This window comes from Podospora pseudoanserina, chromosome 4, assembly GCF_035222485.1.
Source record: "Podospora pseudoanserina strain CBS 124.78 chromosome 4, whole genome shotgun sequence".
Taxonomy (NCBI): Eukaryota; Fungi; Ascomycota; class Sordariomycetes; order Sordariales; family Podosporaceae; genus Podospora; species Podospora pseudoanserina.
Window position 1 is genome coordinate 1306206 of NC_085923.1, and position 15009 is coordinate 1321214.

Genomic DNA, 15009 nt, shown 5'->3' on the forward strand with positions numbered 1-15009 from the left:
AGCTACGATATACGAAGAAGGGCACAGGCTTACGGCTCCTGAGCGGGGGGTCAAGTGGTTCTCAACCCATCTTGTTCTAGGTTGATCAAGGCAAGCTGTTGACTCTGTTGATGGTGGTGGCATTGTTGAAGGGGAAAATGATAAAATGAAAATGATTGAGGATTTGGTACCAAGCAATGCAAAAATGTTGAGGTTGTCGGGAAGGAAGGCATACTGTGTTTTGGGCAACCGAGGAGGCCTCATGGCACGGAAATAACTAATCGCACCTTCCCAGCACACAACTGCTCAAACTGGAAGAGCGACCCATACTGTTGGATAAACATAACCGCAACCGGGTAAATTTCCCATTTTCATCATGATTGGGCACCACCACCACCATCATACATATGTATCAAAACATCACTCTTACCTTACTCACAGCCACCAACCATTTTTCACCACCTCCAAACCCCTTCAACAAAAATGCCTCCCCAACCACACACCACCCACCTCCTCACCACCAACTGGCAATTTCACCGCCTGGGCGACCCCCCCACAAAATGGCATCCCGTCCCCCACCTCCCCTCAGACATCCACACCGAACTCATCAACTCCTCCCTCCTCCCTCACCCCTTCCTCGACCTAAACGAACTCGCCACCTCCTGGGTAGCCGACCAGACATGGATTTACCGCCTCACTTTCCCCACCCCCGCCCACAACCCCGATGCCGTCATCGACCTTGTCTTTGAAGGCCTGGACACTTTCGCGACAATCACCCTGAATGGCCGGGTAATCAAACAGACAGACAACATGTTTGTTTGTTGGAGGGTGAATATTAACGATTTTGTCGCCGGGGAAGAAGAGAACATCTTGGAGATTACCTTTGATAATGCACGGGAGAGGGGTCTGCAGTTGGTGAAGGACCATCCGGAGCATGAGTTTATTGTGCACCAGACCGAAGTGAGCAGGGGCCCGGTGAGGAAGGCTCAGTACCACTGGGGATGGGATTGGGGGCCGACACTCATGACGTATGGGCTTTGGAGGCCGGTCAGAATAGAGGTGTATGAGAGTAGGATTGGGGAGGTGGCGGTGAAATATAATGTTGATTTGAGCGAGGGCGGAGAGGAGCCGGAGGTGGAGATTGGGTTGTGGGTTGGGATTGTTGGGCGGGCAGGGTGGGCAGAGGTGGAAGTTGACTTTCAGGGGAGAACAATGGTTGCTTTCACAGGAGAACAGGGGAAGTTGATCAAGAATGGGGAGCATCCTGAGACGTGGGAATATTCAGCATCGATGGTCAGGTTGGAAGGTGCAAAGCTGTGGTGGCCGAAAGGGTACGGCGGTCAGAATTTGTACGACGTGCGAGTGAGGATTTTCGATGCCGAAGGCGGGACGGTTCTGGCAGAGCATAATCAAAGAGTCGGGTTCCGCAAGGCAGAGTTGGTCCAGGAGCGGGATGGGTATGGACATTCGTTTTACTTTCGGGTCAATGACATCGATGTGTTCGCTGCTGGCTCGAACTGGATTCCTGCCGACTCCTTCCTGTCACAAGTTACCCCCGATCGGTACAGGAATTGGCTACAAAATGCGGTTGCGGACGGTAATCAAAACATGATCCGAGTTTGGGGAGGAGGTGTGTACGAACACGATGCATTTTATGACGCCTGTGACGAGTTGGGAATCCTTGTTTGGCAGGATTTCATGTTTGCGTGCGCCTCCTACCCGACGTACCCCGAATTCTTGATGTCAATCGAGATGGAAACAAGACAAAATGTTACACGTCTCCGAAGCCACCCTTCGATTGTGCTGTGGTGCGGCAGCAACGAAGACTATCAAATTCAAGAGCGATACCAGCTCGACAACAATCGTTCAGACAACGACCCAGAATCCTGGTTAAAGAGCTCATTCCCGGCAAGATACATTTACGAAGAGCTCTTACCCCGGATCATCAGGGAGGAGTCACCCTGTCCAAACACTCTTCTATACCACCCATGCAGTCCCTTTGGAACCGGTGCTTCAACCACTTTGGAAGTAGATCCTACCGTGGGAGACATACACCAGTGGAACCTTTGGCACGGCGAGGCAAAACCATTTCAGTGCCTACCCGAAATGGGCGGGAGGTTTGTCAGTGAGTTTGGGATGGAGGCCTATCCTCACTTTGAGACGGTGCAGAGATTCGTTACCGACCCCAAGGAACTCTATCCAGGGAGCAAGACGCTAGACTTTCACAACAAGGCCATCGGTTACGAAAGGAGACTTATGGCGTATCTTGGCGAGAACTATCGGCTCGTTTATGATATCAAGGGGTTTATCCACCTCACGCAAATCTTGCAAGCCGACTCCATGGCTACGGCGTACAAGTCCTGGAGAAGAGCTTGGCAGACACAAGGAGGCAATGGGAGAAAATGCGGGGGAGTTCTTGTTTGGCAGTTGAATGATTGCTGGCCAACAATTTCATGGGCCGTGGTGGATTACTATGGTATCAAAAAGCCAGCTTGGTACGCCATGAAGCGCGCGTTGGCTCCTATTGCAGTGGGAGTGAGCAGGGCATTTTGGGATTGGACAATGAGACCAGCGGATAATTTGTGGAAGAAACACACTGGTCATGTTGATCCGACCTTGTCGACCAAAAAAGTGGTGTATGATGTGTGGGTGTCGTCTGATGGAACTACTCACCCGAACAAGGAAGATATAGAGGCAACAGTGAGGACCAGGTTCATATCAGTTGCTACTGGGAAGGATATCTTATTTGATATCCCTGAATCAAAAACAGTATCAATTAAGCCGAACGGGGTTACTGACGTTTCGCTGAGTTCGGAACTCAACTGGGAAGGGAAGCAGGAGGAACCAATCGTGATCTACGTTTCACTCTGGATCAACAACGAGAAAGTAAGCAGCGATTGTTCCTGGCCAGACCCTATCAAGTACTTGGACTTGAGTGAGAGGGGGCTTCGCCTGGAGTACCCGGCAGAAAACGAAGTGACGATCCGGACAACGAAGCCAGTGAAGGGATTTGTGTTCTCGGAAAAAGAGGGAGTTACACTGAGGGATAATGGTTTTGATGTCGTCCCGGGGGAAATTGTGACGGTGCAACTGGAGGGGATAAAGGTTCGAGAGCTGGAATGGACGTTTGTTGGACAAGGGCAGTGAGTTGATTCTCTTCAATGTCCACCTTGGCTGGCAATTCTGTAGCCCCCGCGAATCATCGGCCTCGCCCGCGACTGATTATGGGGAGAATATGATGTATCAGCTTCGAAATGTTTCACAAGAGACGCCGTATTCCCCGGTTGACGGCATCCTCTGGCATGAGGCGGGTGTCAACATCGAAAGAGCTGTGGAAGAACTATATTGGCACATTGAGTTATCTGCATGTGACACGATTTTCTTCACCGGTTGCTATACACACTCTCGAAAGCGGCCTTCGTATCCGCTTGAGTAAATTGACCTGTTGGTGAACCTCGGCAACCTTAAGACCCCAAAAGCGAGGAACACGAGATGCCCAAGAATTCGGCGGAAATGGCGGCCAACAGTTCTAATAGGAAGACTTACCGGTGCATGCTCAGGATATATTGTGCAAGGCAGAGAGATGTGGCCAGTCATGAGTGTGGATGCGGTACCCTGGCTCAGGTATTGGCTCGCTGCTGGTGCCCTCTCCCTGTTGCTACCTCTGAGTGCAACAACAGTGTCCCCATGGGGTTGAAGATGGTGGCAAACACATGTCGAGCATCGGAGATGCCAAGAACTGCCCGGTTTCGGTTACAGTGTGGCGCATCTCGAATGTCTTTCGAGACAAGCACATACAATGGGCTGTGCCCCCCCAACCCCGGAAATATGAGTGGTAGGTAGCCAGGTAGTGTAAGGTGATATTTTGTGTTGCCGGAACTATAAGCTTTGTGCCCCTATTGGCCATCCATGGGCAGCACAGTTCGATCTACCGTGACGTATGGGAAGCACAAAGGAGAAGAGTGGTTGAAAAGGCAGGCAGGACGAGATAGGAGGGGGGGAGGCTAGAAGCAGAACAAGCCCGGCTGCATGAGATAGGAAGGATGGCGTCCGGCAAGGAGTTTGGAGCATCCGTTGTGACACCACCCATCTCGAGTCTAGCGGGTCAGGAGTCAGAAGAGGAAGAGGGAGAAGGGCAAACATTGACGCCACTTGCGGTCTACCCGGTTGCCCCTCAACGCCCGCTTCTGACAGGAAGCGAGACCGAGGCGTGAATGGAGCGTTAACTATCAGATGACCCCATTTCCCCCACGGCGGCATCAGCGGTACGAAACACCTGCCAGAAGAGGGGATAGAACCAGCCCTCTTTTCTCTGCCCGACCCGGAAGGCAAGAGAGATGCCGAAGTGCGCGGCCCGTGGCTCGGCTGCCGGTTGGTGCCCGCCCCAGACGCACGAAGCCAAGCAACGGGACACCGAGCCGTGTTACACAGAACAGGCAGGCAGACGACCACTCACACCAGGCCATCAAATATGCCACACCATCTTGGATGATCGTATGGGTGCGGATTGGTTCCCGCAAGCGTTCCTCAGGGCCGAGTTTATCTACCCTCGACGCCCTTTCGAACTTGCATTGCATATGCTGTCCCGCTTTCACCTTCTATCTAAGGCCGTACCGGTGATCTGTTGTCATGCAGTGTCTCGTCTGGACGACGGCAGATGTTTGGTGATATGTGATATCGGAATGATAAGGCTCCGTTCATGTCCAGGTGACGAACACAAGCTATCGAATCAGCTATTCCTTCTTCCTTGCCAATGCCCGAATATGTGGGAGTGCATGCATGATCTCGTTAAAGGACCAGATTCTGATGCTGATTGCTTCCTAGCCCGGCTTTGGGGTTGTAACCGGCGAGGAGCGGCCACTGAGCTGGCCGCGTTGAGGATTGATGGGGTCATGCCGTGATATTGATGTGATATGTGAGCAGCACAAGTCATTGGCTCCTGAGTTGCGACTGTGTAGGAAAGAGCTGCAGACAACCCTTGGTTGTCTTGGACAAAGTCGTAACATGGACGCCACTTGATTGGAACCGAGGTTGGCTAGAAGCTCTTGCATATCATGATCGGTGCGGTTGAGGATGAGTCGGGAAGTTGGTTCGGGAGTCTGGAGAAGAGGGGGCCGACAGCCTCAAGTTGGGGGATGGGCTTGTGTATAAAGCTCTGGAATTCCTCCAGCTTCCCTCCATCCTATCCTTTCCCACTCAGACCTCTTTCGGTATACACACCAGCTCATTATCAATTACCAAAACCACAAAGATACACACGAGACCATCAGTCGACAACCGTCAACCACACTCCTACAACATGCCTTCCCAGTGCAATTGTACCTCGTGCTCCTGCACCTCCTGTGACAGCTGCAGCTGCTGCGTGAGCCAAGCCAGTGTCTTGCACAAAGTTGAGATGGAAGCTAACATAATGCTTGCTCCAGTCCCACTAAGCTCCACGAGCCCTCAGCAGCGCCTGATGAGGAAGATGGAACTGTTGATCACCCGGCCAATTGCTAGAACGAGCTTTCGATAAAGAAGTAGTAATATCAACCAGGGATCGAAGGAGGGAAAAGGCCGAGAATGAAGAGTACTTGATCTTGTATTATTTCCTCCAACTCCTGCAATGTGGTATCATTGCTGTGAAGCAAGCTCTATGTATTTGGGTATCATCCGTTCGTCATTCCTGTATACCGATTGCCCCTATCGAAATGCTATTAAATCCTGTATGTCTTCTGGTCAATATACCATTATTTAGGAACCTTTGTTGGCGCCCAGTCTGCTAGCCAACCCCGTGCCTTGCTTAGATTCCCACCCTCTGCCTCCATGGCAGCTATGCACCATTCGAGATCCCATACGCCCTCAGCAGCAAGAATCTCGGCCTTTTTTTTCCGACGTTGCGATGCCTCATCGACACAGAAGTGCATGCGTTGACTGTGGTCAGTGATCGCCTCGAGAAGCGGTTTCACCAACGGTAGCGCAGTCGAAACACTGGTGCCCAGTGCTTCCAGCCCACGGTTTGCCCGGCCTGTTTTGCACCACTCGTTCTGGCACCATTTCTTTCCGCAACCTGCCGTGAGCTGGGCGAGGTAGCGTCTCTCAATCCGGCGGCATAACGATTTTCCTTCTGGGTCGTGCATGTTGACATAGAGTGGCGCAAAGCACAGACTGCAAAGCCCCAGACTGTTTCCAGGCCCTTGACCCATCTGAGTCCCACCATTGACTTGGCCTCGAGGTCCAATGCCGTGGAGTGTGCGACCACAAAGCTCACCCCTGCACAACTCTGGCTTTGGCTTCTGGGCCTTGTCAAGTTCGTGATGAGCCACATGGGCAGCCATGTCTCGGAGACGGACGATGGAGCCACAAAGATGGCAGTCGGTTGTGCGCCCGCCATCAGCTCTCTCGTGAGCTGTCAAACCCGACAGTACTGTCTCCGCTTCTGAAGACGGATCGAGCGGATCGCCCTCTTGAGGAACCTCGAGGTGGCAAAACTGACAGAGTATAAGTTTGTGGGGGCAGTTAGTGGTGGCATGGCGGGCCAGCTCTGGTAACGAGGGGAAGGTGAAAGGAGACGATGGGCCGCAGGCAGTGCATGTATGCGCAGTGTGCTGGACGTAGTCATGTTTCGACCTGCTCAGCATGCTTGAGCCATAGGCCTCTGGATGCACGGGGCAATGCCAGTGAGCTTCCCATTCGGCCGACTTCTTCTGGAACACGTTCTTGCACTGAGAGCAGACAATGTTGTTTCTCAAGCAGAAGTTCTCATGGAGCACAATTGTTTGCTTGGGTACCATCTGATGGCAGTTTCTGCACTGTTCTTCCGTTGTGGACTTGGGTGCTGAGCTGCTCAGGTCGATGGGAGCTGTCACAGAGCCTTGTGCGTCAACAGCTTTTGCACGTAGAGTGTATTTTGCTGGGACTGATCCCACCGCATCCTTGCCTGGAAGGCAGAACCCGTGAACGGAAACAAGTAAAGCTTCTGCCCCCTCAAGCTCAGCATTGGTAGGCTGAATGACGATGCGCTTCAGGCCATCTTTCGGCGAAGAGAAGTCGCCAAAGACGTGCTCTGTATCCCTGGGTAATGCTCGTTGACGGTTAGACTTGGGGCTAACAAAAAGGTCGACCTCGTGGTCGCCATGTATTGTCAACTCGATGGCGACCGGGCGAGATTTGTCCCAGGATGGTAAGTCGTAATCGGCATAGTCTCCATCTAGAACCTGACCATCAACCTGTTTCCAAATGTCTATCGTGTGACCGATTGAAGTACCAGCATCCGTTCCTGGCGCACGCTGTGACTGGGCAGCGATATGACGCAAGGTTTCGCGAGCCTGTTCTTCGTTTAGGGGTTCAATATCAACTTCCAAATCGGTGTCCACAACACAGATTCCACTTCCTTCCGGCAAGAGCTTGTCGACCAGGAACCGAAACTCCTCTCCCTTCACTCCATGAACCGACAGAATTGAGTCCTTTGTGAGTGTGGTAAAGTTTGCGCGGAGCTGTCTTTCAAGGAGGGATTTCCAGTCATCAGGATTGTAACCAGCCTCAAGCGGTCGTAGCCTAACGTATGTGCCTTTCGGGAGCTGCCTAGCTTTGACACTTATTCTCAGCCCTTCTGTCTTGGTGGGTTCATCGTCCGTAAGGCCCACCACTTCGTCTTCGAACATTGGCTCTTGCTGTATGTCTTCGTGCTGTATTCCAAGTGCGTCGATCAGGTAGGGGCTGAGGGCGACCTCGCCTTCGTTTGCCGAAAACTCTCGGATACCAGCGTAAACAGAATTTCCATTCTTCTGGTTCACCAGTTGAAACATCAACGGGTGAGGTAATTGCTGGCTAGTCTCGCGATACTGCGCACGTTCTCGTCTGGCATCGGATACGGCATAGGGGTTGAAAGGATCGAAGGCAGTAAAAGTGTGCGACGTCGACGATGTGAAGGTCGAAGGGGCTCTTGCCAGAAGCTGTTCAAGAGCCGACTGCGGAAGCAGGATCTTATCGCCCTGCAAACCCTTGGAGGCGGATGGGGATGGATGAGCGATGCGTAGAGATGCCGACCAATTCAGCTGCTCTGGCTTGAATGTCATGTTGGGAGCGCGATGAACTGGAAAGCGCCAAAGAAATCGAGAATGGCGGTTGGGTTTGATATTGTGTACGGTATATCGTGAAACAAAAAAGGGAAACGAACGTGTTTCAATGGCGGAAAAGCTGTTGACGTTGATGGTATCACCTCACAAAAAAGCCTTCGACAATCAGTCAGCGGTTTCTTGCAGATTCCATCACCGGACATCGTCATCAGCCAGCTGATAGCTGATGCCTGCTGGCAACGCCCCCCCACTAAAACGGCCTGGGCCCCGAGCGAGACCCAGCGCGTGGGGTACCATGTTTATGCCTGAGGTTTCCATAACATGAAGCTACGGCGGAACTTACGGGTGGTGTTCCTACCTTATCAGCACATTTGGACAGCGTGGAAGCAGTCCTGAAGCCCCTAGTGCAAACTCAGCTCTCTCTCGGGAGCCGTCAGCTCCGTGCACAACTTTCCTAAACGCGCTGTCTGCGGTTGCCTTTGGCCCCTGTTCAGCCAATCCCACCTCGAAGAAGGATTGTGGGGAAACCCCCGCGGTCGAGAACAGCACCAGGCCTCTTTTGGAGATGCCGAATGGCCCAATGAATGGCAGATCCACCGGATTTGCTGCATGGAGCACTTGGCCAGATCTCCGTGAGATGACAAGCTGGAACTTGGAGCTGCGATAAGATAAGGAACAGAGAGGACAGCTCAACACCTCAACAGGTATACACGTGTCCCACAGCTGGATGGTGTTTCGTTGCTGCCCTGCTCAGTTGACCTCTTGTTTCCCCTCCACAAACCAACGATTCGTGCCGCTTGCCACAGCGAGGCCACAGCGAGCTAAGGCAGTGCGACCCGACGTCGTTCTCCAGACGGGCGAGACTGGGCGTGGGACGAGGAGGGGAAATCACTCTGTTTGGGCAAAGAATGTGGTCAGCGTGAGGGGGGACACCCCGCTGTGTGTTGGGGGGATTATGTTCAAGGTCCCCAGAACCCCCGTGAACCCCAACGCTAAAGCCGGCTAATCACTCGCATCCATGCAACCCATCTGCGACTTTCTGCAACAACCTCTTCGGCCCGTTCAAACAGTGTCTCGGCCAGCTCCACGCCTGGTAAGAGGTAAGAGGATAGGGGTTTGATCTTGGGACGGCCATTCTGCCAGCTGGCAGATGATGGATGCCCTTTAACGTGTCTTTGAGAACCTGGAAGGCCAACCAAGATCTTGGGCGCAATCTGGCGCAGATCGTTTGATGTTGAACAATTACATTCCACGATTAAGGTTAATATCGACATGGGTGTTTGACGCTCGAACCGCCCAGCCCTCCTGGCATGGACCCTTGCACCTTTGCTTGAGCACCCTTGCACCTTTGCTTGAGCACCCTTGCACCTTGGCTTCGATGATCGACCGACCTCCTCTCGACTTCCTGATTTGCGACCGCCTTGACAGCTTCGCTTGTGCGATCCAGACTTCCGGACTTAATCGTCCCATCCTGTCAAGTCGTCAGCTATATAATTATCTACAGGCTGACCCCGCGCTTTGCTGACTTGATCCCTTCCCCCTAGCTCCATCCTCGTAAACCTTCCTATCCTTCTTACCAAACCAACTCGACGACAAGCTTTCAAGCCTACGATGGCCAGAGACCAAGTTCTACCTTCAGAGATTCAAGAAACCGCACTACTTCAACTGCTTGCCAATTCCCTAGTCCTTTCCCAAACAGCTCCGTACCTGTCCTGCTACGATGTCTTGAATCTGGCTGCCACATCGCGCGCATTTCGTTTCCTGATCTACCATACCCCGCAAGTCTTCCGCCGCCTGGATTTGGGCAACGTCAAGACAGCCCAGTTTGACAGTGATGCTATTGACCGGGGTGGCCAGACCTGGCGCAATGTTCAGCTTGACGAAACCTTGACTGAGGACGAGTGAGTCTGTTATCTCCGTGCATGGTCCGACAGGAGGCTGACCTCATGTTCCCCTGCCAGTTTCTATTCGAGACCTCTGAGAGGCATCTTCTCCAACCTCCGACGGCATGACATCCTTCGGGATGTGCAGGTTTTGACCCTTGATGGTCTTTCTGTCACTGCCGAGCTCATCCACGACATCCTCATTGATCCGGCATTTTCGGTTCGCATTCTATCGATCCGCGATGTCAAGAATCTGAATGAACGAAAGCTCCAAAAGACACTGCAATATGCGTGCCGAGAGTCCAGACCTGAGGGCACACCACGGCTCAAGGGTCTCTATGTGTTTGGTCCGAAGGATCCGGTACCTGAGGCGGCTCCTCCTCAGGAGAGCTCCCGGAGCCCTTCACCTACCAGTCCGGCCGCGGTAGCAGCAGCCTGGAACACGCGAAGCCAACAAACACTGACGACTTCTCTCATTGAGGAACTTGAGGCGTGGTATTCTCGCCGTGGCAGCCAGTTTCCGTGTCGGATCAACCCTGACTGGGCCTCTACGCTTGTGGCCTGCGATGGCATGATTGCATTTGATTCAGTTCTTTGCACCAGCCCCAGGCATATCAACTCGCTGGCATGGGGCAAGGTTAACCTCGATGTTCTGAAAGCCGCGGGCTCCCCATCATCTGCATTGATCCCTCACTTCAACGTGGCCACTCACAGTCTCGGTGGCTGTGAGGGATGTGGCTCTGCACCCGAAGGTTTTACAGTGTGGGGAGAAGACATCTATCCAGAAGAAAGAGATACTGAGGGAAGAAGGTCTAGTCATACTTCCATGGCCGACATTGGGAGGTTCCCGCTGCTGCCCCCGCCTCCGATGCATTCTTCGACCCTGAGCGCTGCAATGTGTCCGACTGGCCAGGCGGTCCGGCACCGACTTTCCTACCTGAGAAAGGGAAACCAGAACAAGGCGCGCTTCATCCCACGCTGTTTTGACTGCATTAGAGACAGGTACTGCGCCGGGTGCAACAAATGGTGGTGCGAGACGTGCTATGTCGGGGCGTTTGCAGGATCATCCAGTGGCCATGCTGGATTGAATTCAGGGGACCATGTAAGCAACCCCCCCACCATTACCGGAGAGAACGACAACAGAGACTCGGGGCCCATGATACTGGACGGGTTTTGCGCCGATGGAAAGTGCTCGCTCTGCCGTTCCTCGACCGCTTCTGTGACTGCCGGCAGCGAGCAGCCTGCATAAAGCCAGAGAGCTGGCTGTCGAGCATTCTAGCTGGACCCAGATGCGATGCACTGCGGAGCGAGCCCTGCCATCCAAAGATCCCATGAGTATGCGGAGACGTTGTACAAAAAGGTCCATGTCCCTTTGGGCTTTGCGCTTTTGTTGTCCCCGTTGTTGTTATTGTTGTTATTGTTGTTGTGTTGTCTTGACCAGTGATGCACGCAGAACGCACCCTGATTTGCAGTTACTGACTGTTTTTCAACAGCCCCCGGTCCTGAAGAGTTGTTGGGAATGTGGCATGAACGTAGGCTGACCTTTGATGTAAGGCTTATTTCCAGAGGTTCTTCAACTGACACCCAGCTAGTGCAAAGACTGCATTGAAAGCACACAGCGGATGTGCACAAGATGCGGTGGTGGATACTGCCTCATCCACAATGAAGGATCTGATATGATTTCTGTAAGTTCCATTCCGGCTCCCCATGACTGAGACCAGATAATTAACTATTTCTTCCAGTGTGATTGTAAGCCTTTCTCTAGTGTCTAGAACACAAGCTGTCATCTTGACCTGTTGGAGTAACTTTACTAAACTACCAATGTTGTAGGGTGTGTAGGACGAAGCAGACGATTCCGGGAGCTCTACTGAGAGTTTGCGAGCTTTCTTGGGCTTCTATTCTACGCCCAGATGTTTTGAACCTTCTAGTATTGGAAACACTCCCCTCCCGGGTCCATACCTAACAACAGCCCGGTCATCAGATTAGATTCCTCTTTTGTTCGGACCTAACTGGCCTTCCCAGTCCCACAACTCCGCTCTTCCCTTTCTTTTCCATATCATTGTCTGAAACGATATGGTTTCTTGGTACAATCGGTACTTGTATTTGGAGGCCACAAGAGAACACAAGGGAAAGCAGGTCGCTTGACGACTTTCAACTGTATTTATCTCAGCTCTGTATGATTGATGATCAAATGATACCCTACCAGCGCGACCTCAAAGGAATCACTTTGTGACTCTTCATGCCACCTTGCCAAAATTGCCGATAGCACCACATGAGAAGTTTGCTATTACAATTTGTGATGTTCACTGGCATTGCTTGATCTCCGTGTGCTTTGACCTGATGAATTCCTATGCCAGCTGCACTTCATCGCGGCACTCTTGTGAAACCTGGACGAGTCTATGATAAGAATACTCTGTCACAGAGAAATATTTTCAGGAGTGTCTAGGAGAGCCTAATGGCAATTTTCTGATAGAAGGTCATCTTGAGAGAAAACCATCACGGCGTGGACAAAATAACTGGCACTGCAAAAGTGATCATACCTCACAAGATAGCCAATAGATCTAAAAAAAAAGTAGGATCCCTATTTTCTTTTTATCAAGGTACAAATTGATAATGATCATCAGTCTTACTGACTTGTAGAACCAATCATTTTATCCAGAGCTTGACCATCTACATGATGCAGATGATATTTACCCCTGACTTTCATGCACTGGCCATCTCCCATCAAAAGATGTCTCACATCTGCTAGATATGAACCCCTATGCATACAACAGATGAAAATTGACAGAGAGGGTCATCATTGCTCAGAGATAAAAAAAAAAAACTTGCTCTTTTCCATTCACTGAATGACCTATATGACGTCTCTCATCATTCAGGTTGCATCACCTGACAAGCCACACTTGCATAAACACATCTGCCCAATGACAAGCTGAAAGGTACATCATGTAAAGCCACCCCCTGCATATATAGCGACCAAGACAAAACAATAACAGAAACCTAATATGAGACCCCTATTATCGTTACACTTCACAACACCACAAGGCTGATATCCAACTCCCAGAATCAGTATCCCAGACAGGACAAGACAAAATATGCAACCAAGTCCCCTCCCAAGATCCTATAAGATTTCAAAACAACCCAAACTTGAGCTGCCACAATTATACTAGCCGGATATAATAAAGAAAAGGAAATAGAGGTATCTCAAATAAGCCCTTAACCCACCACCTGCCGCCCTAACCATATCCAAAAAAACCCAGTAGGTAATCAATCCCATGACTTCCAAGACAAAAAAAAAAGATATGTCGATGGAAAAAGGAAAAACCAACCCCCCTTAATCCCATTAACCCCCCAGCATCCCTTCAAAAGGAGAAAAGAATGGAAAAACCCTTAAAGCGAGAAAGAAACCGAATTGGCATTGTCATACTCTGTCGAATTGCACAAACTCGGAATCTGGTACTGCGTCGCGCCCAGAATCCCAAGGTTGCCGCCCGTCGTGCGTGTGGCATATGAGTCCTCAAACCAAGTCGTGTCGAACCTGGGAAAGCCGGCGAGGCTCGATCCATAGTAGGGCCTCTCCACGACCCAGTCTGCGTCCTTGCGGGCGAGGGTCGGGCCAGAAGTCACGTTGACGATGACTTGTTCGTCCTGGCTGACGTTGTCGAATTTGCTAGGGAAGAGGTGTTGGTTTTGATCATGTGGAAGGAATGAAGGAAGGAAAAAGGCTCACATGGTGGCTGCGGTGTCAGATGTTGTATTGATTGTGACTTCGATCCAGTCTCCTACGGCGACTATAGGTGGAGAGCAAACACGTCACGTTAGCAAAAGGAGTTCACATCTCAGGTGATAAGGGCAGGCAGGGCAGAGCAAGACTTACGGGGCATGGTCGAGATGGTAAATGCAGTGTCAGGAACCCATTGCCACCAAGCTTCGTGTCTGGAACAGTTAATTAGCAAGCTGATACTCGACCCATCCAGTCTACGATTTCAAAGAGTAAACTCACCTTGTGGCGGAAGTGGAAGTGTCAATCTTACAGACAGTGCCCGACTGCAGCAGGGCCGAGGGCCATGTGTTGCCGTCAATGCCGATCCAGACAGCAGCGGCTTGGGGATAGGTTTGGCCCGTTCTTTTGGTACAGCCCGGAACCTGCCAGAAGGAATGGATGCTCTTGATCTTGTTGGTGGTTGGCGAGTGGTTTACGGCACCGCACCAGTTGGCGCTGCTCGAGATGGGGTTGGCTCTCTTCTTCTTGATCTTGGTAGGGGCAGGCTGGACAGCACCCGGACCGTTGTTCTTGCTACGACCAAACTGGTAGGGTGCGAACTTGATCTGCTCCTTGGGGATGGGTACACCCTTTCGGGTACCCGTTACCTCGTACTTGAGGGCGGTGGCATTTTCAAGGAGAAGAGCCGAGCCGAGGAGAAGCAACTGAAACCACCTCATGGCGACGATAGAGGGGGGTGGGCAAGTGGGAAAGAGAGGTTGAGCAATATAAAATAGAGTGCAAAGTATAGAGCCGAGCAACGCCAGGAGACAGGCGAGGTGGTAGTTGGATGCAATTCGGGTGAAAGTTTGAGGTTTGCGGCCTTATCAAGACTTCATATTGGGCGGAAGGATTGGGTGGCTTGGGGGGAGGTTATTATATCTTCTTGCAGTCGGGGGAAGGGTTTTGAAGGAACACGACGAACGCGGACGGGTTCTTCCATCGTCTGCTCTGCGCCGACGTCCAGTGGGGTTCTTCAAGAGAAAGTGAATGGTTTAGCGGAGCGAGATCAGTTCATCTGAAGTCGAGTCAGAGTCATAGGTACCTCCACCTACCACACCTTCAAGCGCGCCGGGGCCAAGTTTGGCCTTAGACTTGCATGGAATGTAGTCGATATTCCGGGCTAGCCTTTCCTTTTCCAGATGTATTGCTCTCGGCATCACTCCAGGAACATGGAATCGTGCCTGTTGTGTTTCCCCACATTGGCTCCAGGGGAAAGAGGCACATTGATGACTGGGTTTCCTCGGCCAAAGACGAAGTGTGCCCCGAGGAGCTGGTCGGTCACAAAGTTAGCGCGGGTGAAGAGGAAGCGAGCTGCAGTCAGGGGCGA

The 15009-nt window shown here is 51.8% G+C and overlaps 6 protein-coding genes across 6 annotated transcripts; 4 read left to right on the forward strand and 2 right to left on the reverse strand.

Annotated features, from left to right (window-relative positions):
- Positions 1 to 462: 462 nt before the first annotated feature.
- QC764_0064030 (uncharacterized protein) lies at positions 463 to 3415 on the forward strand (the record flags this gene model as incomplete). Its single annotated transcript, XM_062940545.1, has 2 exons — positions 463 to 3104; positions 3169 to 3415. 2 exons carry the CDS (start codon positions 463 to 465, stop codon positions 3413 to 3415), a joined length of 2889 nt encoding a protein of 962 aa, XP_062800256.1.
- A 1618-nt stretch (positions 3416 to 5033) lies between these two features.
- QC764_409900 (uncharacterized protein) lies at positions 5034 to 5753 on the forward strand (the record flags this gene model as incomplete). The annotated part of the gene is made up of 2 exons (XM_062947273.1): positions 5034 to 5341; positions 5403 to 5753. The coding sequence occupies 2 exons, from the start codon at positions 5034 to 5036 to the stop codon at positions 5476 to 5478; spliced, it is 384 nt and encodes a 127-aa protein (XP_062800257.1). The 3' UTR covers positions 5479 to 5753.
- Positions 5709 to 8036, reverse strand: QC764_409890 (uncharacterized protein; the record flags this gene model as incomplete). The annotated part of the gene is made up of 1 exon (XM_062947272.1): positions 5709 to 8036. One exon carries the CDS (start codon positions 8034 to 8036, stop codon positions 5709 to 5711), a length of 2328 nt encoding a protein of 775 aa, XP_062800258.1.
- A 1157-nt stretch (positions 8037 to 9193) lies between these two features.
- QC764_0064060 (uncharacterized protein) lies at positions 9194 to 11168 on the forward strand (the record flags this gene model as incomplete). Its single annotated transcript, XM_062940546.1, has 3 exons — positions 9194 to 9382; positions 9405 to 9937; positions 9998 to 11168. Exons 2-3 carry the CDS (start codon positions 9648 to 9650, stop codon positions 11166 to 11168), a joined length of 1461 nt encoding a protein of 486 aa, XP_062800259.1. The 5' UTR covers positions 9194 to 9382; positions 9405 to 9647.
- A 45-nt stretch (positions 11169 to 11213) lies between these two features.
- Positions 11214 to 11758, forward strand: QC764_0064070 (uncharacterized protein; the record flags this gene model as incomplete). The annotated part of the gene is made up of 4 exons (XM_062940547.1): positions 11214 to 11279; positions 11413 to 11451; positions 11512 to 11604; positions 11750 to 11758. The coding sequence occupies 4 exons, from the start codon at positions 11214 to 11216 to the stop codon at positions 11756 to 11758; spliced, it is 207 nt and encodes a 68-aa protein (XP_062800260.1).
- Positions 11759 to 12747: 989 nt separating this feature from the next.
- On the reverse strand, positions 12748 to 14359 carry QC764_409870 (uncharacterized protein; the record flags this gene model as incomplete). Its single annotated transcript, XM_062947271.1, has 4 exons — positions 12748 to 13586; positions 13647 to 13707; positions 13794 to 13852; positions 13920 to 14359. 4 exons carry the CDS (start codon positions 14357 to 14359, stop codon positions 13307 to 13309), a joined length of 840 nt encoding a protein of 279 aa, XP_062800261.1. The 3' UTR covers positions 12748 to 13306.
- Between the last annotated feature and the right edge of the window lie 650 nt (positions 14360 to 15009).